We start from the raw sequence: 26554 nt of genomic DNA on the forward strand, positions 1-26554 counted from the left end.
TCCATCTGTGCTGTAATTTCAGCTGAGTTTCAACCATTCTGATTATGGCACATTTGGGTAAGGTAAAAAAAAACAAAAAAACTCTGCGTCTCCATTATCTTACCTAAGTAGGTTTTAGGTTGGAAAAAATAACCACAAAGTGGCACTATGTAGGAAAAAATGCAGAATAGGTATATCCATTTTAGAAAAAAGGAGTATAGATCACTGACATATGAACTGTAATGTATGTGTGCTGTTTACCTGTGAAATTTCTGGAAGCCTATTGTCTCGGAATGCCTTTGGTACAAAGATGCATCACAACCATGGGATTAACAGGTCATAACAATCTAAATGGATGATAATGATGACATAAAATAAACGTTAATTTTGAATTATTTAAAGCCATGAACACCAGTCACTGAAAATCATGACCAACTCAACAACACTGAGCCCTCAGTGATAATAAAGTATTCTCCTGGAAAACGATTGGAATCTCACTTATCCCTGGATATGTGTGTCCAAAGCTTTGCAACATTGCCAACTATCAGGTGACAGCCTTCTCATCAAAGTCTGCCCTAGAGGCCTCAGTAAGTTCTGTTCACAAGCTGATTTTCGTTGATGCTTTCCATATTTTAGTGAAACCTTTTTTTTTTTTTTGCCTCAAATTCCCTGATGCAAACTGAAGGAAACTCTTGCATCACTGGGTCCTTTGCAGCCTTTCAGGATCTCTGGAGCAGTGCGCTGTGGGCCTCATATTGACAAGCACAGATGTAAGGGTCTGTTTGAATTAACAAGCTCTCCTAACACCAGTTCATCATGGACACCTTCTAGCTTCCTTGTGAATCACTTGACTCACACAATCAGGTGCCCTTCTTCAAGTGACACAATGGAAGCGCTTAGGAAATTGTAATTGTGGTTATTATGTTTGGGGACCTGAATCAGGATGGAAACATTCTGGTTGAGGTGGAGCTTTTTTTTTTTTTTTTTTTTTTGGTAATGTTTATTTTTAAGAGAGAGAGAGACAGAGCATGAGCAGGGGAGGGTCAGAGAGAGAGGGAGGCACAGAATCTGAAGCAGGTTCCAGGCTCTGAGCTGTCAGCACAGAGCCCAACGCAGGGCTCGAACCCATGAACCGTGAGACCGTGACCTGAGCTGAAGTTGGACACTTAACCGACTGAGCCACCCAGGTGCCCCTGGATGAAACATCTACCTGGTGGAGATGGAGTGGGAAGGAGGTAGGGAGCTTTGATGGTGTCAGTATACAAGCAAAATCACCCATTATATTTAGGCATAATAACAACAGGAAGCACATTTATTCCATTTAAAGTTTTAGTAAGGAAAAATACAGCTAGTCGCCATAGCAGTGATAAAAACTATCTGGACTCCCCATGGAGACTTTTTGAAGATCAAACAATGAAAAAGAAAATTAAAAAAATAGAGAAGACTTTTGGCAAGATCATTTATAATTTAAATAAATACTAATAGTCCTGGATTCTATGAATTAGCAGCACTATTTCATGAAGATTCAATTTTCTCAGGTTTATCAATGAAAGCTGAAAAGACAGTTTTGGCTAATAAGCATATCAACAGGACAGGCCTGATTTTTTCACTGTTTGAATATTGAATGGCAGGGGGAAACAGACTCTTAGAGCTCACTTAGTGTTCAGTCTTACTTTGAAATGTTAACCTGGGAAGTTAGAGGCAGAACCTTTATACCCTGGGTGGTAAATAGTCTACACTGTGTGATTCCTTGGTTGGGTACCAGAAGATTTTATATCTGAGCTGAAACAATAAATATGAGACTACTTCTAAGTCCATGTGATTTGAAAAAAAAAAAATCCTTTCATTAAAACCCGCTTAGGGACACCTGGGTGGCTCTGTTGGTTAAGCTTCCAAATCTTGTGGTTTGGCCTCAGGTCATGATATAATGGTTCCTGAGATCACGCCCAGCATTAGGCTCTGCTCTGACAGCACAGCATGGAGCCTGCTTGGGATTCCTTTCTCTCTCCCTCTCTCTCTCTGCCCCTCCCATGCTCAGGCGCATACTTTCTCTCTCTCTTTCAAAATAAATAAACTTAAAAAAAACATTTAAAACCTACTTAAAGGGAGATTTGTATATCTCTTTTTATATTCCTCTTGAGCAAAGAGACGGTGGGGGGGCTATTAGTATTTTGCTTCGACATTCTCTTAACAGAAGGGGGATTTAGATTTTTTTTTAATTTTTTAATGTTTATTTACTTTTTAGAGAGAGTGTGTGTGAGTGGGGCAGGGACAGAGAGAGAGAGAGAGAAGGAGAGAGAGAATCCAAAGCAGGTTCCAGGCTCTGAGCTGTCAGCACAAAGCCTGACGCAGGTCTTGAACTCCCAAACTGCGAGATCATGACCTGAGCCAAAGTCAGACGCTTGACCGACTGAGCCCCCCGGGCGCCCCCAGATTGTCTTAAATGACCCTAGGCAAAGTCTCTTGTGAGAACCCTGGAAAGTGAAACAAGGGAACGAACCGGAGGACCCTGGCCAGGATCGGAATTTTCTGAGGGGAGGGAATTGTATGCACTAGAACTCCCCCCTGCCCCTGAATGCTGCTGTCAGCGTTATAGGCAATGACATCCTGCCGTGGAATGTCTGAGCTGGAGGGAGCCTGAGACATGATCCCATTCAATGGTCTCAGCTAAGGATGAGGCAGCCAGGTTTCAGAGGGAACAGGGATGTACCAGGTCAAGGTCACACCCCTCACTATTGTCCAGGTTTAGAACACACTAAAAAGTGACATAAGTAGGAAGATGGCTGAAGCCCTATTTAGCAGAGCATCCGATAGGAAACTTCAATAACTTCGTCTTAACTGTTTGCAACTTTTTTTCAGGCTACCAGGTCTACTCTGCCGTTGTGTTTCTGTTATTGTTCTGGAACAAATTCTGGCAAGCTGGATTTTCTGTGATTGACCTGGTCCGTGCTTTCATGCTAAGTTAGACGTGTCAGATTCTTGTTAAGAAGTTTCTCTGTAAGCCAAGAAATACTTTTCTAAGGCTGCCCAGCCTCCTGCTGTTGCTTTATGGTTTCTTTATAAAGCCTGGGCTGGCTCCCAACTGTTATAATAAAAGTGCCAGCACACAGTACTCCCAGATCACTGTGGTATTTTGTCAAGTTTCGGGGCTATACCTCAGGCTTTCACCTCGGGGTGGCGGGTGAGCAAAGGACAAGGCTTGCAGACCCTTCTTTTTGTTGTTGTTGTTGCAAACCTGTCTGAAATGTATTTCTGCTGTAGACATCTGTTGCCCGCCGAGGAAAAACATGTCTCTGCTTAGTTTATAGGGAGAACCAGAATTTCACGGCCTGGCTGAGCCTTCCGATTCTCTGTTCAAACCACTGGTGACATACCCCGAAGGCAAAATGTGTCAGGAGTGAATTCTGGGAACGGAGTCGCCAGAACACTAGGCAATTGCTGAGTGCACTTTGGAGGTTCAGTCCTGCCCAGTGGCTCTTGCGGTACCTTGAGAAGGAACTTAATGAGAGGCTGGCCGTCTGTCCAGAGCACAGTTACAAAGAAACAGAAGGAGATAGCAAAGTGGACAGTTCCATGACCTTTCTATTCTAAAGTGACCAGCACAAACTTGGGGTAAACTCTGTTTACCAGACCCTGGTCCCCACGTAGCATTTCTATGCCTCGGGCCACTGTAGTGGACACAGACACAGAAGAGTTCCCGACTGAAGTCTGTGTCACAGCACAAGTAGCAGGACGGTGCCAGCTGTCATGTCAGATGGACACTGGGAAATTAGAAGTTGAAGATTCACAGGCCCAACTGACATTTTCACCAAATAATTTTATTTCGCATGTGGCAAAACCAATCCTGTGAAGGCAGTTCAGCAAATACTGAGCATTTAGTGGTGTGCAAGGCTTGTGCTCATGCAGGGACGGAAACAACAGTAAGCAGGAGGGGGTCTCTGATCCGTGCCAAGCAGCAGTCGAGGAGAGGTGACAGGCCGGGCCCACCAGTGAACCTTCCCCTTTCAGCATACCTCCATTATGACCTTTCTCTCACCTCTAGCTCTTTGTCTCAGACAGCCACCCGCTCTGGACTTGAACTCCACACCTGAGAACTTCCAACGAGGACCCTGAACCTATTGTACTTCACTTACCATTCTTTCTGTATGATGCCCTGGGGAGACCATGAGTTTGGGAATCAGAAACACTGCTTCATATCCTTACTCGGCATTTCTTAGCTGTCACCTCGTGTCAGTGACTTAACTTTTTTGAATTTCAGTTTCTTCATCAATAAAATGGGATCTCAAAGTCAAATCTCATTTTACACCTAGCAGAGCATCAGCCATAAATGTTTGCTCAATCCGTAGTTTTCTCTCTTCCTCTTTCTGCGCATCCCCACAGATTGGTGGGCTTTTTGACGTTCTTACTCTCTCTTTTCTTAAGGTTTAACAAAATCTTAGTCTATAACAAAGGACTCTTTTACGTATTCTTCATTATATTCAAAATATATTATGTTAACGAAGCCGACAGAGAAGAAACTGGGGGTTGCTATCTCAGCTATTGCTGGGTTCATGAATATAAGATTTTTTTCTGGCTTTCTAAAAAAATGTGGCAAGCACCAATTAACTCATAATGCTGTGACAACGGTCTTAAGTGGATTTTGATTTGCAAATCACATTAATCTTGTCTTGAAATATCTTCATTGGTTTCCTTGGAAACTTTGAAATTGATTTTAAGGTGTGCGTTCTAAGTTTCAAGGCTCATAACCATAATGATATGGATCATTTTAGCACCTCATAGTCTTTAAATCTTCTGCCTTCTGAGCTGGAGAAAGTATTAGCTACAGGTAATCTTTAATAGTACGTGCACCGCAATGTTTTAGTGTCATTTATGGCATTTGTATATTTAACAATGTATGAAACATTTTAAATAATATGAATTATGCACTGAAATTGGAAAGAATCCGAGCTGTATTTCATGAGTTTTTTTTTAAAAAATAGGTTTATGTTCATCTGCCTGTATTATTTTTTCCACAGTCTAAGGCCGATATTACATGATCCAGCATGGTTGACTCATGGTCAATATTCTATGTTAGGCAATGCACATAAACCTTTATAGACCCTCTTTGCCCGACCCCTAGGGAAAGAACAATTTACTCTAGAATAGTAAAGAAGTATTCTCTTTCAAAGCAGATTTTCTAAACTTTTAGATTTTTCTAAACAGATTTCTACTGCTTAAATCTTTCTGAGCAAGTTGAGAATGACAGAAATTTAGAGAGAGAGAAATAAAAAGACAGAGAGAAAATGTTATTCTTTTGTAAAAACTACAGGTGACTGACATATCTTCAATAAGAATGCAGTAATAAGAATTACTGCAGAAAAAAAGTAAATTTATATTATACACATGTCCTGCATGTATGTCTGGGTATTGAAGAGCAACTGTTACATGTGGATCACACAAAAAACATAGCAAAGCATGCTTTAGGGAATGTCAGAGCCTTATATCATTAACAAGCTATATCTTTTCTGGGAGAAGGTTATGCATTGCTTACTTTCAGTTAATGTATTATTTTGCTAACAAAAGTGCAGTGAATTACAGTCTTTCCTCCCCCCCTTGACTCCCCTTTTCCAAAAAGAGGGAATGACTTCTATTTGTATGTTGGAAATTAGACTGTAAAAGAAAGAATGAGGTGCAGGAAACAGTGATAAGAGATTGATAAATGCCAAGATAAACACTGCTTTTTAAAAATCATTAATTTTAGGGTTTAAATCAAAGTGGAATTAAAATGGCAGACAATAATAATATATCGCTTCTGAAAATCTCATATATCTCCTATGTTTGACAGCTTAAAATCGCTCTTCAAAACGATATTCTCAGGGAAGAAAATCATATTGGAAATTTCAAAATAGTTTTCCTCTGGAGGTATTCACAGGCTTCTCGAGGTCCCCAAGGAACCATAGGTTTAAATGACTATGTTTTCTCATTTTTTAAGTGGCCTTTCTAACAGTTATGAAAATTTTCCTTATTAAGAAAAAGCTTTTGTATTAAGTGCACATTTTGCAATAAGGTTTCACTTTTTGAAAATCACTCTTTGGAAAAGTTTGCAATGTATTTATGTTATTTTCATAAGCTATAGATTAATAATAGTTGTAAAGATGACTGAAATCAGAAAAATTTTTCATAGAAGCCTTATAATCGTTAGGAATTTTAAAATGTCAAGTAATTTCTAAATATATTTCTGTCATAAAGAAGACTAACATGTGATCAGTTCTACAGAGATATTATAATTAATACATGAGTTCAAGATGAAGAAAGAATAATCCAAATTCCTCCCACAGAAGAGGCTGCCCATGTATTTTCTTTGGTGTTTGGAGCCCATATTTTTAAAATATGGGTATTTACACTTTAGAATTATATGACTTATGAATATTTAAGTTTATGTGAGGGGTGCCTGGGAGGCTCAGTTGGTTGAGCATGTGACCCTTGATTTCAGCTCAGGTCATGATCCCAAGGGCGAGGGATCAAGCCGCATGTCAGGCTCCACACTGAGCATGGAGCCTGCTTAGTATTCTCTCTCTCTCTCTCTCTCTCTCTCTCTCTGACCCTCTCTCCTGCTTGCCCTCTCCAAATAATTAAAAACAAGCAAATAAATAAATAATAAATTATGTCAAAAATGTTTGAGTCAAATTAAAACTGCTCTTCTTTTTTTCTTTCTTTTTTTTTCCTGAGGTGAGTGCCTGAGCAAAAGCTTTTAAAGCCCATGCTTTCATGGAGGGCATCCTTGGAGTGAGGTTGGGCATGACAAATTTCAGATAAAAGGATACCAAGATACAAAAATAACACCCAGAAAAGCATGGTTAAATATTTGATTTCAAGCTCCATTATGGGAGAAATATATATGATTTTAACATACACTAAATAGGGAAAAAAGAAAAGAAAAGTGAGTCCTACTAGGTTCCTATATGTAAAAATCCATCTGCTGCTTACCTATAACAGATTTTTAAGGATGTCTTTATGTGAAACTTTTTATCATAATAGATTTGTCCCCATAATGCAAAGGAGAAGAAAATCAAAGAAAAAATGAGTCATGCAAAAATGTCATGGCTAGATTAGCACAGCTTAATCTTTAAGATTCAGCAAACCTAATGCCGACCTAGGGAAGGAAGCCTTCCTTGCCCAGAGGAGAGGGCCAGGCAGCCATCTTTTTCCCCGGATTGTGAGTCACTTGAAAGTCTGAGGGCTAAATCTTATTTCGCTTTGTATTCCCTATGCCCAGGACAATAGCCAGAGTTTCAGTAGGTGTTCAATAAATATTTTTGAGTGAATTTTTGAGTGATGCCTAGGACTTACTTTGTGGTCCAATGCATTATATTTAGCTTTAAAGATGCCAACTGTCTATGCTCAAATTTGCAGGAAGAAAACAATGTAGGGATTGTGAACAGCAGCATCTGAGGTGACCATCTCTGAATTTCAATGAGGACCTTTATGCTTGTCCTATGGGGCTTGAAACTACAGTTAAGCAGGCATAAAAGCCCTTGTTTTAGAGCATCAAGAGAGATTTTTAAGGGACAAAATTATAAGATGTCAGAAGTCCATCAAAAGTTGTAAACTTATGAAAGCAAATTTGAATACTTGGTTTTAATTTCATATTCTAAATGGAGATACAATTGTTATGAACCTCAAAAGAGAACAGAAGCCAAGTGTTATGAGGGAACCATAAGATATGTTATGGAAATCATTTACATATAATTATAGGATACATTATACATACTCTGATTTTTTTTTAAATTTTTTAAAAGTTCATTTATTTATTTTGAGAAAAAGAGCAAGCAGGATAGGGGCAGAGAGAGAGAGGAGAGAGAGAGAATCCTCTGCACTATCAGTGCAGAGCCTGATGCAGAGCTTGAACTCACGACCCGTGAGATCATGACCTGAGCTGAAATCAAGACTGACTGAGCCACCAGGCACTCCCGTACTCTGATTTAGTTAACTTATATGAACACCAAATAAGGCAGCGGTGTGAGGGATTTTTACCACAAACTACCACTGCCAGGGTCAGCACCCGATAAAATACTCGTATTCTCATGGAGTCTCTGGGATCTTTTTGTCCTAAAGCCTTGAGCCGAGCCCTGCCTCTTCCATTTACTACCTCTGACAAATTTAGCTAAACTCTTCCATTCTGAACCTTATATTTCCATCTTATTTATTTATTTATGCAAATGTAAGATTAAATGTATCTGCAACAGAACTGATTATCAGCTTTTTAGCCAAGTCTGATGAAAATTCTAAATACACTTCAGATTGAAAGGAACATGTAATTTTTTGTTTGAAGAAACAAATGTTTTTTTAAAACATGTAAAGGTAAAGAGTGAGCCTGCTCACTGGACGGAAATGTGTTTCAGGGTCAGTGGGGCGGTCTTCAATATGGAAGAAAGTGGGATTTGTTTGGAAAATGAGGGGAAGCTTCAGTGAACAGAGAGGCGTTAGAGTGGGGTCAGCAATACGTCTGTCACAGGTGGTTAGCTTCTCGTCCAGAAGACAGTAGGGATGAGCAGAGGATTCCTGTCCTAGAATCTTCCTCTCCATCTCCAGGTTCTAGATGGGATGTATGTCTGCAGCTCACATCATTACTGTCAGGCTCAGAGAAGATGGAGAGGAGATACATGAAAGTAACTTGTGCACTAAATTGGCTTGGAAAGTAATGGTGGTTATTCACTTATTTATGAGATGTATAGTGAATACTAAACATAATTATTGTTTACCTATGTATTCATCTCCTCCCAGTTTAACATAAGGATTGAGGCAACTAGGAGCATTGACTGAATTGTCAATATATCCAAGTGCCTAGAACCTTACTTCGCACATCGAATGAATTAATGAACAAATGAATACATTTCACTTAATATAATGTTAAATCCTACATTTGAAAAAAATATCTATTTTTATTTCTTAATATAGTGTGGCTAATCATAGCTTAAAGAAATGTATGCATTACAGAGAGATCTAGACTATAAATACACTGTTGAATATTTAAAATGGAATTATTGCCAAGGTCATGAAGTCAAATTCTAATTTATGTCTAAAAAATATATGTTCCTTTAAATCTGAAGTGTACTTAGAATTTTCATCAGACTTGGCTAAAAGCTGGTAATCAGTTCCATGGCAGATACATTTAATCTTACATTTGCATAATACCTTATACGCTTTCTTTTTTTTAATACCTTATACGTTTTCAAAAGGTCTTTACATTGATAATTTCCTTCAGCTTTCACAGCCATCATGTGAAGTCAGAAAAAATATATTAAAATTCCCATTTGTCAGGAATTGGACTCAGAAAGAACAGAAAGCTTTGTCGTCTGCCTAGGAATAGGCATCACTTATTGACTTTTGAAAATGATGCCTCATCTGTTCTGTTCATCAAAGCCCTTTTACCTATTGTGTGTTTTTCTTGGGTTTGTGGAACAGTCTGGTTCACTTAATTTCCTTATAACCTTAATTAGAATAATTTACCATTTGCAGACCTGTAGCTCTGCTCTGTTATGTTATGTAGCACATAACTTTTGCTAATATCCTTTAATCCCGACACTTCTGGGGAAGTTCCCTGGAGGGAACCTATCAAAAGTTCCCAAGAAAAAGAAAGAAATATAATGAACAGGTAGAGTCAAAGAGCAAAAATTAAGCTTCACAGGAGTTAATGAAACATGTCCTTAGATGTTTAGCAAAGTTCTGTCTCACCCTAATCCTCTTCTGCCTTGATCAGGCTAATTTACTCTTCTTACTTTGTACTGTCCTGAACATCCTAGGCTTTTTATGTCAGTCTGGAGAGCCATGAAACTGTTCTCCAAGTTACTCTGTGTTTTAGGATAACCTTTGACTCAGAGTTTGTACTGAATATTTCTCCAGATGAGAGTAGTTCTTTCCAGACGACTGGGTTCAAATTTCAGTTCAGCTGCTTCGTAGCTGTATACTTGAACAAGTTAACTCTCCGTGCCCAGTTTTCTCATCTGTAAAACAGAGATAACAGTAGTACCTCCACCTGATACAGCTGCTAGAAGGATTACTTGGCTAATTTATAAAGCATTAACGTGGTGGCCGACACAGAACAAGAGCTAGATAAATGTTACTATTCCTATTAGTAGTATTTTCATCATTACTCTTTTTATATCCCTGATTATTTTCAAGCTTTTATTTGTATAAGTATTATCGTCTCCTAAATAGAAGAGAAATGACCTCAGAGGCCATTGTGGTCCTGTCAGTCAGGAAGCAGATGGTTTCATTTATTAAGCCTACTTTATGCAGTGCTGATAGGGGTGGAGGGGTCGGCTCGCCGGAGTGCAGAGGGGGCAGGGACGCCAAGGTCCTCAACCACTTCTTGTTTGGCAAATAGGAGGAGTGAAGAAATAAGAGATGGAAGGACACTTTGAGAGGGAATTGCATGTAGGGTAGCCAAGTTGCTTTTAAAAATCAGCTTTTCCTACCCTATTGGCTGCGTTCCTGAGCCATCTGTCAACCTCCAGTGTCCATCAGGAGAGGTTGCCATAAAACTGACTCAGGGCCATTTTGAGATTCACTCTCATCTAGAGATTTTCTGAATCTGAGTTTCAAAATCACTATGTGGAGTCCTATCAGATTCCTCTCTATTTAGATAAATAACAGAAAACAGGTGTGCTATTTCCTAACAAAAAAAGAATATATTTCAGCCATATTAACATCGCAACTATGTTGTGTTATTTTTCTATTGCATTATTATTATTAAAAATTGTGCTATCCATTCTCTCTCATTTACTATCCATATACCTCATATGAGCTTGAGCAATTTTTTAAAGTTTATTTATTTATTTTGAGAGACACAGAGACGGTGCAAGTTGGAGCTTCACGTATATATCACAGCTTGGTGATTAACCAGTGGTCTTTGATGTCTAGTGCTTGCCTTTGACTCTTGCCTCAATTCAGAATTACTTAAGCTCCTCCTACCTGCATTGCCTCATCTGCAAAATGGGAAAATTAATAGCACCTGCTTGGTGTGGCTACACCACTTGGACAAGATAAATACGTGAAATGTTTGCATAGTTCCTGGAATGTGGAAAGTATTGAATAAATATTGGACATTGCTTTTACATTGTTCATAGTACTATGCATTGCCCATCACCCTCTAGACCAGTTCCCTGTAAGCTACAAGCGGTGATGGACCACTGAGCTCATCACTTTACCCCCAGGGCTTAGAAGAACACTGGTACTCAAATATTCAATGAATAGTTGCTGAATGGAGGAATGTGTCCAATATCCATACACATCTGTCACACTTTTCCTTCTCCTTCTGTTTTTTTTTTTTTTTTTTCTCATGAAGGCAGAGATTCAGTTCTTCTCCAGGAACTGAAGATACCTTGGAGCCTCATGTAATTACTGCATATAGACCCCTCTCATCCTAAGATTCTTAAAATCTTTATAAAACCAACACCTTTCCATTTCTTACCAGCCAAGGCTCAAAGAGTAATTGGTAAGAGTGGCCCCCTGCAGGTAGAGGACAGTATTACAGCGAACCCAGCTCCAGGCTTCTAACCCCCATCACCCAGTACTTGGGCAGTTGAAAGTTCTGTCTTTTTGCCCTCTCGACTGCCTCTTCACTTTGCATTTCTCTGGAATGTAAGTTCATTGAGAATAGTTCCCTTGTCTTTTTGTTTTGTTCACAAGTTGTACCTCCACCTCCAAGATCAGAGCCTGGCACATAGCACATATCTAGTAAATGTTTGTTGAATTGAATAAATAAATGAATTTTTAAAAATTGTTTTCTATCTTTTTTCTCTCCTTATGGCCCAGAAATCTGGTGAAGCCACTAACAGAAAACATTGATCATTTCCTTGGTTTTTAATAGAGTTTCAGTATTGAGATAATGAGAGGTAATAAGTAAAAAGAATGAGAAAATAGAGTGAATAATGAAATTAAAAATATAATTTAATGGCACCAAGTTTCCTGTTATGAACAAAACTGGCCATATGTTTACAACTGAAGTATATTTTAACATAGAGTTTGGAAAATATTTCAAGATCATTGGACAGTGTACTCCAGATGTAAGAACACATAAGTACTTAAGTTTATTATTTTAAATTCTTGGTGGTGCTAACTCATGGTAGTTCTGCAAGGAAGAGACACTTCACAAGTGAGATACTAAGAAAACTCAAGGGCCCTCTCTGCAGTGTCCTATTCAGTAAAAAAAAAAAAAAAAAACCTTTATATAGAAACTCATACCCAACAAGGCTTTTAAAAGGATATTTCATTTGTGAAAGTAATCTGTAATTTCCTTGAAAAAGAAATTTTTCCAGTGAATCTAAGAATCAATATAGCTAATAATTCCATACATTACTTTCCCTCTGGAGTTAATATAGCACTCTCCAATATATCATGTCCTACAATGCTAACAGTCTTGTGGAATAGATGCACCAAGTATTTTTATACTCGTTACACAAGTGAGCAATTGGAGTCTCATTAGGGCTGTGGTTTTTCCCAACAGTTAATGAGGGTGGGCAGGACTCCAGATCTGAAAACTCACGGACCATTGCTCATTCGACTATACCCCATGTCTCTCCTAGGATATCTTTGAATTTGTCTTTCCACGTTAATAATCAGGGGATTAGACAATAGGCATAGCATGAGTCTCATGTCCCAAGTTATCAGTAACTTCTGATGTCAATCTCATCCTTTTATAGATTATAACATTAATTTGTGACATACTGCCTATATCTTTTTCCTTTTACCTAAGAAACCAAGAAAAGGGAGTGGGGAAGACCCAAGTTCAGATATCCAAAAATACTACTCATGACTTTTTTTAAGGTTTATTTGTTTATTCTGAGAAATTGTGAGTGGGAGAGAGGCAGAGAGAGAGGAGAGAGAGAGAATCCCAAGCAGGCTTCCTGTTATCAGTGCAGAGAGCACTGAAGGCTCACGAATTGTGAGATCATGACTGAGCCGAAATCAAGAGTTGGACACTTAACTGACTGAGCCACGCAGGTACCCCCATGACTATTTTGATCCCAATTCAGTGAATATAGATTACTCATTTATTAGAAAGTTACACAGCCCTTTGGGATTATCTGTTAGGTTTCCTATTCCTACTGAATGATTTATTAATGTACTCTTGGAGAAGGTGCTGATTCTCAGAACCTATCGCTTCCTTTGATAAATTTAAATAAGAGAAAGAGAAATTAAGTGACCCTGACCTAGTATTATGGGAAAGTGACTTGAAATTTAATATTTCACTATAACATTAGTTCTGAAATATCATGATAAAAGTTAAACTATGGTGTTTCTTATTGAGCTGCATTAAAAATACATTATTGGTTTAAAAATCTATTAACTGGTATAAGAAACAGGGATAATAATTCCACTTAAAAAAGAACGGGAAGTCAGGTCCTACTGCAGGTTACCAACAGAGCTTCTGAAACTGTTGTGGGTTATCTTTGTTACCACAGAAAACAGCTGTTTACCTCACTGCTCTCCGACAGAGAGAAAAAGACACAAGCACATGTAGTCAGTTCTTGTTATTTGAGGTAGTCACGTCCTATAAAGTTACCACAAATACTGTATTAGTGGGCCCTGAGCTGATGCTCCTAGGAGTAATACAGGGTTCAGTCCCCACAAGTCTCCGGTCGCAACATTTTTGCCAACGAATCAATGCATACTCTTGTTTTATGTGTGTTTCTGTTGAAAGATACCTTATTTCATATATGTATATATGTTTATATATTCTTTATTTATATATATTTATATTACATTATTATATTTATATATATTGTATTTATATATATTTTTATGTATATTTATATTATTATATATAATATATATTTATTATATATTATATATAATATATTTATATTATATTTATATATTATATTTAAATATATATTTATTTATATATATTTATTTATATTAAATATACATTATATATTTAAATATATATTATTTATATATATTTATATTACATTATTATATTTATTTATATATATATATATATATATATAACATTGACCTTAAAACCAACAGCATCCTAACTCATGCATGAACGAAGTTTATCCAACATACGTGTCTTCTTCAAAAGACACATAGCAGTCTTGCATTTAGGAACACTAACATCACTGCAGCACTATTCCTGGGGGTCATTGTAGACAGCAAAGTCACCAAGAAAAAGCTCAAGAATGCAAAAAAGGTGGCACTGTAAATGCCACAGAATTGGCACTTGTTTACAGAATGAGCTGGAAACAGAAGGCAGAGCATTGCCCTGTTCCACCTCAACTGGGAACGTGTGCATCAGGAAACTCAAGTTTTGCTGCTCTGAACGGCTGTGAATGACCATAGACACATCACAAGTATTGACTGAGGAACAACAAATAAATTTTAGCAAATAGGCAAATGTGCAGGTACAGAGTCAGCATATAATGATGATTAGCTCTAATTTTTAAGAGAGAGAGAGTAAATTTGAGAAGAAAATAACCACAGCAACATACGGAATTACAAATTACCAAAATTCATTAGCCTTAGCAAAGCAATCAAACCTTTTAGGAACCATTGATATATTTACAAAGAAAGATAAATTAAACAGCTCTGTTTCATTTCTTTAGCAATGTGAGTGGTTGGAGCATACAGTCTGTAATATAATTAATGGATGAATGCCCAGAGAACTGGATTAAAATAAGATTCACAGTGACAGTAATAGTTCTTACATTTAGGAGCAACCGTCTCCAAAATTAAGAAAAATGGATGCACGTAGAAAACAGATGCAAAAGACTTCTCTTCTTAGCACTCTCTGAGAGCCAGTGTGGGACTCTCATTGTCGCGGACTTCATATATTGTATGAGATAAGTGTCTGCTGTGTGATTACAAGCCCAATAATCCTCGGACTTGCCTACTTATTATTTTATGGAGGTAGACTTAATCTCGTTGGATTTCACTTTTGCTGTCAATTGAATAAAGATGATAATACCTTTTCTGAGATAGTTGATGTAAGGCTCTGGATAAGAAAATACATGTAAACACCTTAAGATACAGCAGTCTCTGTGGTAGAATCATCAGAGAACACTTCCTTTTCCTTTAGGAGGAGATAGGAGTCCACAGCTCTGATTATTTTCATACTTGTAGATACAATCACAAAACATATTTGCATCTTGGGGTGGATGTAAGAAGCAAAAACTGACTTCCACACTATACTTCCAAGACTTCTTCCAAAACTGCTCCCACTGCCCCTGCATAAACTAAAAAGGGCAGAAAAGAAAACAAGAATGGAAAGAACTTTTAGGATAGTGTGGAAATTGGAGAATGGCACCACATATCACTCACTTGGAAAATGGATTCTTTCTGGAATCAATAGAAATTAGCCAAATGAAAGGAAGATGGAGATATCAGACTTACAATTTCTTTTCTCAAGAAATTAGGGCAGCTTTAAGGAATTGGGTGAAATTCAGACCAACCTCGTTAATGAGTCATCAACCCATGGGGGTGGGAGATTAGAGCAAGTCTTGGAAGGGTAGAGAAAGTCTTGCCCTGTCTTGGATTCAGTTTTCTTAGGCTTAAACACAGCACTCAAAGAGACAGACCTATGCCTTGTCTGACGTTTTGTCTCTGACGTGGATTTCATAAAGCAGCTCAGGCTCTCAGATGATTAGGAAGCAAGCTTAAGAGTAAAGGGGAGAGACTGGAGGTGGGGGGAATGTAGGCTCCTTGCAGGATTGCTGCATTGCGGGCCGACAGCTGCCACAGCAAACCCAGGATCCTCTGGGTCAGCTTCACCAGTGTAGGGGCCTCACTCCAAAAAGAGTGAGCAAACTCCAGAGGAAGCCAGAAATAGAAAGGGTAGCCACAATGGGTCATAGCCCTCCTTTTTGGAAGATCTGAGTTGTGATAGAATACTTTCTGCAAACTTAGATTTAAAAAGAAATGTGCAAAACAACAGGATCTAAATAATTATGAAAAAAGTAATTTCCAAATGGAATCTGAACACTATAATTAATTTTTATAAAACTGTAATAGAGCATACAGTCAACTCTAGTCACTAAAATTAGAAAAATAGCAGGGAGTGAAGATACATTATTTTCTTCATCATTTATGGGGGTCAGCACTAGGTAGTATTCAATTTTTGCAACTAAAATTCAAGAAAAATATATTAGACGTTTATTTAAACATATGAGAATGGCCACTAATGGAATGGTAACAAGTTTTATTCTAAATTATTAGAAGAGGAATTAAAGAAAACTCATTCCATGTCACAAAAGGTAGACAACAAAGAAATTACAATGATGGAAGAGAGAGAGATGAAGACATACAAAAAGGAATAACAAATATAACTGATACAAGAATGAATGTAAAATTGAAGTTCATCTGTTAAAATAACAGGTATCGTTAGATTAGGTCATAAATAAAACCCAATAAAATCTGTCTGCAAGGAGGATAAGCAAACTATGCTGACTCTCTCAGTTAAAGGAAGTGGTGAAGCAAAGAATTAAATACAGCCTGATTAGGAAGATTCATAGACATCTTTCTCATTAAAACCTCTCGTGTGCAAACAGTGGAGATATAAGAAAACAGATAAACACAATCAAAGGGTTGTACCTGAACACACCTCTCAAGCCAGATTGGCAAAACATCAAGTCTGGCCTGAAGGTGAAGATATTAGCATCTTTGTGGGAAGGCATAATGGATAGAAGTTTGGCGGAGTCTTAGAAAATTCATACTGTGCCCGTCCCACACCCCCCTGCTACCAATTCCAAGAAAATATGCTAATGAAAGCCTATATGGAATCATTATTTGTAATAGCTCCAAAAAATGAAAGCATTTTCTCACTTATATATGGAATGTTAAAAAAACAACAACAACAGAGTCCTAGGAAAATAGACAAAGATCAGAAACAAGGGGTGGGAGGTGGGGGACTTGCAGGAAGGGGGTCAAAACGTACAAATGGCCAATTACAAGATAAATAGTCCTGGGGATGTTACGTGTGCCATGATGACTACAGCGAACACTGCTGTTTGCATCGTTTCAAAGTTGCCAAGAGAGCAGATCCTAAATGTTCTCATCACTAGGAAAAAAAAACTTTTTTGAATGTTAGCTGAACTTAAGGTGGTAATCATTTCATAATTAGGTAAGTCAAATCATCACACTATACACCTTAGACCTATACAGGGCTGTGTCAATTGTGTTTCGAGAAAACTGAGAATAAAGGGAAAAACAAAAGGAAAACAGCCCAAGTATTTAATAATGGGCGTATGGCTTCAACAATGCGTGCTGCGTTCCTAAGATAGCAGAGAGCAGTTAAGAGATACAAACTGGAAAACTGCCTGTGTGAAGCTCAGTGATGTCACGTTGAGGAAGAAAAGCAAGATGCTGAACGTGTACTACATGAATGCTGGGTGTGTATACATATGCACATACATGTATATGATTTAAAACGAAATCAGTGTTTGCTGAAGTATACTCAATATCATCCATATCATTTATTAAACTTCTCAAAACAACATGGAGAACTACATGTCCTGCATAGGTATCTAAAAATTAAGTCTAATAAGAAAAAGTCAAATCCCCCAAGAGAAAACTTAGCAAAGTCATGAATAGCTAATTCACAAGAGAAGAAAGGTACCCAAATGGTCAGGAAATATTTAGTGACGTGTTTACTCAACAAGTATGTCCTGAGCACCTATGTGCCAAGGGGACACATGGGCCACCACCACCAGCCCATCTCTCTGCACAAGTTGTGTGTGAGGAGGTAGGAAGTTGTGTGGAGGAGGATGTTGGGAAAGGGGCTGGGGTGGGAGGGGGGTCACTGGGAAAATGCCAGTTCAGCCCTGCGGAGGGAGAAGAGGAGGGAGAAAAGGAGCGCGGGTCTGAAGGGACGCAGGCACCGCGAGGGAAGAGGGAAACAAGGTCCCAGGATAAAGTAATGGACGGATAAGGACTCTGGCTTTTACCTGGAGGTGAGACAGGAAGTAGTTGGAAAAATGGGAAGTTTGAATTTCTCTTAAATTAGAGTCTTTTTTAAAATATTTATTTATTTTTGAGAGAGGGAGCGAGAGAGAGAGAGTGTGAGAGAAAGAGGTAGAAAGAGAGGGAAACACAGAATCTGAAGCAGGCTCCAAGCTCTGAGCTGTCGGCATAGAGCTCAATGCAGGGCTTGAACTCATGAACCATGAGATTATGACCTGAGCTGAAGACAGGAGCCTAACTGACTGAGCCACCCAGGTGCCCCAAAAATCTGATTTAAGTCTTAAGGGAATAACTCTGGTTGCTTTGCTGAAAATGGACTCTCCAGAGTTGAAGAGGCTATAAGATATACTCACGCCTGAACTCTATGGAATTTAGTTCTACAGATCAAAGGACTTGAAAGTTGTGTACCCTTATGCAGCAATAGTACTTTAGGAAATTAGCAAATATCTAAAAAACATACAGCCATACAAACATATATATGTTTCCAGAAATATTACTAAATAATGCAAGACAAAAGATATAATCCAAGTGTCCAACAATAATGGCTCATTAAATAAATAATAAATGGGTTGTCATGAGATAATTTTTAAGAATATTACTGAACAACAGTTAGGATGGCGCCTGGGTGGCTCAGTCCGCTAAGCATCCAACTTCGGCTCAGGTCATGATCTCACATTTCGTGGGTTTGAGCCCCGCGTCGGGCTCTGTGCTGCCAGCTCAGAGCCTGGAGCCTGTTAACGATTCTGTGTCTCCCTCTCTCTCTGACCTGCCTGTGCTCATGCTGTCTCTATCTCTCTCTCAAAAATAAATAAACCATTAAAAATTTTTTTAAAAATTTTTAAAAAAGAATATTACTGAACAACAGTTATTGATATGAAGTTAGCCATAATAGAATATTAAAGAAAACAGTTCTTAAGACAACATACGTAGTACAGTTTTAACATGTTTTAAATAAATAGATGCAGATAAAGCTTTGATATAAATATAGATGTTCATGTGTATGTTAGTGGATGTATATAGAAGGGGAAAATCCAGAATATGTGCCAAATAATGACAGAAGTTAGATCATAATGATTTTTTCTTTAATGTTTATATTTTACTGTACTGTCTGAACTCTTACAATGAGGGATAAGGATTTTAAAAATCAAATGATTTCAACTTTGAAGTAAAACAAATATATTTTTAATGTTTATTTTTGAGAGAGAAAGCGCACATGAGCAGGGGAGGGGCAGGAGAGAGAGGGACAGAGGATGTGAAGCAAGCTCTGCACTGACAGCAGAGAACCTGATGTAGGGCTCGAACTCATAAACTGTGAGACCATGACCTGAGCCAAAGTTAGACCTTCAACCGACCAAGCCATCCAGGCTCCCCTCTGGGTTTATCATTTTTTGTGGCAATATAACATTTCATCGAGCACATGAATTCCTTGCCCCACTGTGTTCCTATATTCCGTACCGTGAAGGCTTACATCTCTGCTGTTTTTCGTGCTATTTCCTTGGGTTATATTCTCAGAAGAGTAAGTACAATGGCCATGAATGTTTTAAGGCTTGTTTCTCATTGTCAAAGTCTTTTCCCCAAAGACCTCATCACTCTGTAACACTCTGCTCTTCTGATGAATGTGGAAAGTGATTTTTGTAACTAGGTATTACAATACGGAAATCCAGCCCAAGTGTTAAGTGGATCAAGACCAGGTGTGAAAGTGCTTTGCTACACTGACATACAAATTGTCTGCTCACATCGAGTGCATTAAAGGATAAGATGTTGGCTTAAAGACTGGTTTTGTAGCTATTAGATGGTCAGAGGTCATGGGCCCCATCAGTTTCACGTGGGAGGAATGAGTGGGGGATGCCCCTCCCCTCAAGCCCAGTGACAAATTTCAAGGGATTTCTGAGAATGCTTGACAGGAGTCGTCTCCTTCTGGGGACACAACGGATCATGAATTCCAGTCCTTGGAATTACAAAGGGCAAGAGACAGGCTATCTAGTTATGGATGGAGGAATTGAAAGGCAGGTGGCTATGTTCTGTGGTATACTTTCAGGGCAAAGAGTGCATGTGATCTAAGCTGTATGTGAGAGACAGTCCTGTCCTAGGGAATGGCCTGGACAGACAAACACACTGGAGAGAGAGGCCAGAGGTCCAGTCCAAGGGCTGTGGCAGACATCAGCCCCAACAAGGGCTGTAGGTGATGCCTAGCAATGGCAGAATGGGGTTTCTCCGAAGCATCCTACAGAGTAACATGAGAAACATAATCAGCGTCCAACCTCTGCCCAGTCCAGAGAATGGCAACACTAGATCAGCACACGGATATCAGTCGAGGAAGAACAGCAGCACCCACCTTTGCTCCCCTTCTTTCCTATCCTCCAACTCCAGAAGGCTCAGAAGCTTTGGTCAGCAAACAACGAAGACACGCATGCTTCTCTTCCCCATAGAACCTGAGGGAGAGGGACAGACCTCAGGACTTTAAACCAGACATGAATCTTTGACTATTACTCAAGCTAGACATTCTTGCCTAAGATTGTAGATACTGCTTGAGTTTTCACTCAGGAACTGGGGAAGGATTTGCTCACACGGTAAACTTGAAAAGATAAAAAGTTTCGTTACGACGGTACATTTTAACATTTGTATGACTTTGGCTGCAAGTCGGATATTTTTCAAATATTTATGTGGCAATTATATTTCTAGTCTTTGTGAATTATATATTTATGTCCTTTCAATGTTTACATATTGGGATATTTGTGATTTTCTCACAGACCTCTGTGATACATCTCGGAACACTTCCGTCATAGACCTTGGTTTTTGTTCAAAAGACTATTCTCCCTTGGAGAGCTTTATGAAAGTAAATGGAAAAAAAACTAATGCCACCATTCATTCTATGTTCAGTAGATGTGTGATCTAGAAACTTTGACGCCTAAAGCATATTCAAGCCAGATTGTACGTATTTCCTACGTAGCTATTTTAGCCAAAGTGATACGCTAGGCCTTCTCGAATTTTCCTCCACTCAGTGGCATATCTTTCTATTAAGTTACTTGTTTGTTTCACCCTAAGTCCTCAAAACTGTCTCCTCTGGTCTCAAACTACTGCAAAGTGATATTAAAATTGAAATTTAAAAAAATTTAAATTAAATTATCAGTGATGGAATATATTTAAATAGAACGCTGGAAATGATTTTTTAAAGTTGTTTCAATATGATGGCTCTTCAGGGGCACCTGGGTGGCTCAGTCAGTTGAGCGTCCAACTTCAGCTCAGGTCATGATCTCATGGTTCGTGGGTTTGAGCCCCGCTTCGGGCTCTGTGCTGACAGCTAGCTCAGAGCCTGGAGCCTGTTTCAGATTCTGTGTCTCCCTCTCTCTCTGATCATGCTGTCTCTATCTCTCTCTCAAAAATAAAAAATAAAATAAAATAAAATAAAATAAAATAAAATAAAATAAAATAAAATAAAATAAAATAAAATATGTTGGCACTTCAGCAGATACTCAAGGGTTCTGTTAAGGAAGATTCACACTTGCACTTGGGCCTGTGTCCATACATATATAAACACCCCAAAGTCCCTTCTGGTGCCTTTGGGATGATTAGGGATTAGTACAAAAACACGACCTTAGCCATAGTTTTGATGATACATGACTACTCTCATTTTTAAAAATCTTCAATAAAGTGTAAAACTATTGAAAATGAATCCCTGGTTCTCTAAGACCTCCTTTCTCACCTGCATCCTGTTCAATGCCGACACCCTCTGCTGATGAAGAATAAAAGAATCCTCCTTGATCATCTTGTTGGTCACTTGTCAACATACTTCCTGTATCAAGACTCATTCCGTGAGGTTTGGGCCCTTTCAGTCACAGCTGTATTTGCAGACTCTTTTAACAGCAGCCAGAATGTTCCCTACTTGCTAACCCAGCCTTTTTCCTTCTTCCTTTTTACCAAAAAGACTAGTAGGAATCACTTTAGATTTGACTTCCAAATAGCTCCTTTTAAAAAGATCCTATTCAACAAATGCATATGGAAGAATTACTTGGTTCTGCCTGACCACGCCTCCACTCTGTTTCCTAGAGAATTAAAGAAATCTGCATAGGAGGTCAACTATGTTAAAGGATGCATCACTTCTTAGTGAACAGGCATCAAAAAACAATCACTCTGCTCCTGCTTTTATTTATTAGTTTTACCCAGTGAGGGTAGGAATATGTTTCCCATCATGTCATTTTTGTTTTTGAAGGTTGTCTTTTACTAATTTTGAGTGTTAGTAATTTTGAAAATTTCTAATGCTAGTGGAAAAATAAAATTCCCATAGTTGCTTGTAGAAAGATAGGCTCTCAAAGCATCTCCCGGGTTCTTAAGTGTCTGTAGTAATGTTAACATCGGTCCGTGGTTGGCTTTCTCCTTTGCCTTGCCCTTCCTAATGGAAAATTTAGAGAGCAGAAATTGAAGATACATCAGCGTTTGCAGAGACCTCAGATTTTCTGTGTAAGAGAATTCCTCGGTGATACCAGCTGAACTTCATTATCAAAAATTGAGGGCGGCACAGCTTAGTGCAATGGTGGGAATTATAAAGGCACCTCCAGAACTAACCTTACAGGAAGGAATATTTACAGGCCTCATCCATCAGATTTACTCAGCATCTACCATATAGAGTTTATCTTGAAATTCATGAGACTCAAATATCTTGTATTATGGAAAATGACAAAAATATGTCCTGGAAATCAGGACTGTACCAGAGGGCCCTGATTGTCCTGATTGTCGTAAGAGTTGCTAATAATCCCGAGGTAACAAAAGAAATATGATTTGTCAGTGGCAGAGCTGCTGTGACCTCCCCCCTCCCTCCGGCACCCGTCCTGAAATCTGCTGCCCAGGAGGGCTTCTCCTGGCAGTGAGGACACTGCGTCCTCAGAAAAATGGAATGAAAAGGTCATCGTATTCTAGTTAGGGAAGATGTTACAATTTCCTGTCTCCTACTGGAAAAACAGTTGATGATTCTAAAATGTAGTAAAGGGGGGGGCGCCTGGGTGGCTTAGTGGGTTAAGCATCCGACTTTCGCTTAGGTCATGATCTTGCGGTTCGTGGATTCGAGCCCCGTGTCGGGCTCTGTGCTGACTGCCAGCTCAGAGCCTGGAGCCTGTTTCAGTCTGTGACTCCCTCTCTTTCTGACCCTCCCCCGCTCACGCTGTCTCTATCTCTCTCTCTCTCTCTCTCTCCTAGAAATAAATAAAAACATTAAAAAAAGTTTTTTTTAAATAATAAAAAAATAAAATGTAGTTAAGGGGATGCCAAGAAGCCTTCAGTTTATGATAAGAGATTCTTTCAGTTGACGGAAGTTTACAGAAATAATCAAATGTGCCCATAATGATCCCTTCTTTGTGCAGTTCCTTTTAACAAAATGGTGTTATCTATGTATCTAGATGTTTAAACTTATTTGATGTGTTATTTAAAAGGCTTTATCTCCCCCTTATTTAATAAAAATATATAGTTACTAACTTTCTAAACATATCGTTGTGCTTTTAAAAAAACTTTATGTTTATTTTTTATTTTTGAGAGAGAGATGGATGGAGGGTGAGCAGGGGAGAGGCAGAGAGAGAGGGAGACACAGAATCCGAAGCAGCTCCAGGCTGTGAGCTGTCAGCACAGAGCCTGATACAGGACTTGAACCCAAGAACCATGAGACCATGACCTGAGCTGAAGTCGGACACTTAACCAATTGAGCCCCTCCCCATGAACATCTTTTTCTTATAAATACTATTATGTTTGAATTTCAGTAAAAACATTACTATTCTTTATTTTTGTCAAAAAATACAAAAATAGAAAATTATGACTGGAAAGAAGCGGCAAAGACCCAGATATCTTGACTTATAACACTGTTTTTATTTTCAGTGAGTGCCTTCATGTTAACAAGCAGGCATGAAGTGATTGATTTTTTTTTCCCCTTTCAGCGGTTTATCTCTGCAAGAGAACAATGCAAAACAAGGCAAGGCTGGAACTAGCCGACTATGAAGCTGTAAGTACTAAGGACTTTCTGGCAAAGGAAGTCATAAAATGAACAGGAATAAGGCCACGGACATTTCTGGGAATTCTGTTGACTTTCTACGTGCCTGGATTTTAAAGACTGGATTCCCAGGAACCGGGCATCACAATGGCTCACATCCCTGACTTGCTTGCTTCCTCACATTATTCACACTGGGGGTGTGATGCTGAGAGACACAGAGACCAACTGAAGCCACTGAAGCCAAATTCAGGGAGTCTTTATTACCGGCCAGGACCGCACAGAGTTAACACAGAACTCTCTAGATGTGCGGCCCCGAACCCAAGGGCTCAGGGCTTTTTCTAATCAGCAAGCAGGCAAGCGGGCAGTACAGAAGCAGAATTGAGCAGTTATTGTAAAAAGACAACAAAGTGATAAAGGAAGCGGCCCTGATCCCGAGTGTGTAGGACATTTGTTATTTTCAAGGGGGTTGCAGGGGAGTTTCAGGGGAACAGCCGTTATCTCAAGGACAAAGTAGGCAAACTGTGTCAGAAGCAACCATTAGCAAGGACATTAGCCCTGGTCTTCTTTGTTCCCTTGCACCTGAAGAGAGTCACGTGGCCCTCAGTGTAGACCCAGGAGGTCAACTCTGGGTCAAGGTGGAAGGAGTGAGGCTAAACTCATGTGTAACAGGGATGGTAAACTTCTACACACACAAACTCACAGGAGAAGAGAGAAGTATGTCTTACTTGCTAAACTCAAGTGTGAAAACATTAGATTCGTCGTGCATATAGTGAAGACATCCAAAGTTAGAGAAATAAAGAGCATTCGCTTTCGGTAAATGATTTTTGCAGAACCTTCGGGTCGGTCACCAACAGCAGATAAAATTAATCTTTTGTTCAGATGATTGCTATGTTGTGATTACTGACTTTGAAGCACTGACTAGAAATGGCAGTAGGCGCCGAGAGTCTACATTCTTGTCAAGAACTGGATAGATTGACTGAATCAATAGTAAAAATGTATCGTTTTTCTGTTCCTCACAAAAAAGGGCACAGGAAACTCTAATGCATTAGTATTGAGCACTTTTTTCATCCAAAGTAATTTTAGTATTTTAGATGTTTACTTGTATTCTCTCCAGTCGGCTATTCATAAATATTTGTGATATGTTAATATTTGTGATGTTTCCCTGTTTTCTCTGTTAATATGAGGATGAGCTATATTCAGTGAGCATGACTCATCCTTCAGAACTTGAGTACACTTAACTACTTTAGAGGCTCTATATTGATTTTCTTGCTAAGTCCATAAGGTAGATAAGTGAGCAGGGGGTAGTGACGATGAGCACCAGAACATCCTCACCTGCGGTGTGTTTTTTCAGGAGAGCCTGGCCAGGCTGCAGAGAGCATTTGCCCGGAAGTGGGAGTTCATTTTTATGCAAGCAGAAGCACAAGCAAAGTGAGTCCTTGTGAGTCTTTCGGAAGATTTGTTCAGGTTGTGGCCTTTTGTCCGGAGAGGTGCTGCAATTAATGGCACTTCTTATCCATTGTTACCTTGTTGACAGAGTGGACAAGAAGAGAGACAAGATCGAAAGGAAGATCCTCGATAGCCAAGAGAGAGCATTCTGGGACGTCCACAGACCTGTGGTAAGCACAAGTCACACGTTATCTCCGGTTCGTAAGCTGAGCCTTGCTGAGCCTTTGGAAAGTGAAGGAGGCCTGAACGAGTGAGGGAAGCACGAGGTAACCCCATCACCCTTCCACAGATCATGGTGATTTCGTTAAGGAAAGATCACCACTTTTGTGTAAGATGACCAGAATTCAGTCATGTCAAGTTTAATTTATAAAGCTGTGCATTTTTCCACTGTGACATCTCTCTAGGCATTTGAGGAACCTGATACTTTTATATCCTTGAAGGAAAAAAGACTACAACAAAGCAGTGTTGCATAAACTGTGTGACCCAGAGTGACAAATAATGAATGTCCTTGATTAATACCAGAAAATTCTGCATAAAGAATTCAACACTGGTTATGAGCATTCACAAGAAAACATGTCTAATCTCATATATTTCTTTATATTCTAATATTATGTCTTTGTCTTCTATATATTTCTATAAACACAGGCAGGCGAGGCATTAGAGAATAATATTTCATAAGTATTAGAATAAATATCAGGATCAAAGCATGAGATAAATCAAGATTGATGAGAATATTTTAAAATATTCCTCTCATCTACCTTCAGGATCAGACCAAAATAGATCTTCTCTCCAAAGATTTCTTTATATATGTAGGTATTTCCATTTCAGATCCAATGCTATCGTTAAATTCTACATTGAATTTTTCTCTCTCTGAGTTTCTAGAAGATTAGAATTGAGAATTAACTGGTTTCTCTGCTCAATATTCAGCTTGAGTTTTGTGCTCCTGGTGAAAAAGGATTATGAGGTCACGTGCCTAAGTATGGCAAGAATATGAAGTAGGCATTTTGCTCGCTTATTTGTTTGTTTTAAGCAATCTCTAGAAACCAGTTGATACATTGTTTCTGTGTTTATCCACCTTACGCCGCTGGACATCTGGCAGCCCAGTGCTGGCCCTGTTCAGCTTTCGTGGCCAGCATTCTCCCGGGAACTCAAGAGCATTTCTCATGATTTATTCCATGACTTCCTGAATTGTCTACATCCATTCCACGGCAAGAA

At 38.9% G+C, this 26554-nt stretch overlaps 1 protein-coding gene across 2 annotated transcripts in view; it reads left to right on the forward strand.

Moving 5' to 3' along the window:
- RGS7 (regulator of G protein signaling 7) overlaps positions 1 to 26554 on the forward strand; it is a 269469-nt gene that overhangs the window by 162815 nt on the left and 80100 nt on the right. For both annotated transcript variants that reach the window (XM_039217413.1, XM_039217412.1), the window contains exons 5-7: positions 23841 to 23905; positions 25245 to 25321; positions 25428 to 25509. In XM_039217413.1, coding sequence (XP_039073344.1) covers positions 23841 to 23905; positions 25245 to 25321; positions 25428 to 25509 — 224 coding nt within the window. The remainder of the gene's footprint in view (positions 1 to 23840; positions 23906 to 25244; positions 25322 to 25427; positions 25510 to 26554) is intronic.

This window comes from Hyaena hyaena, unplaced genomic scaffold, assembly GCF_003009895.1.
Source record: "Hyaena hyaena isolate Hyena2069 unplaced genomic scaffold, ASM300989v1 scaffold_686, whole genome shotgun sequence".
In the NCBI taxonomy this organism is placed as follows: domain Eukaryota; kingdom Metazoa; phylum Chordata; class Mammalia; order Carnivora; family Hyaenidae; genus Hyaena; species Hyaena hyaena.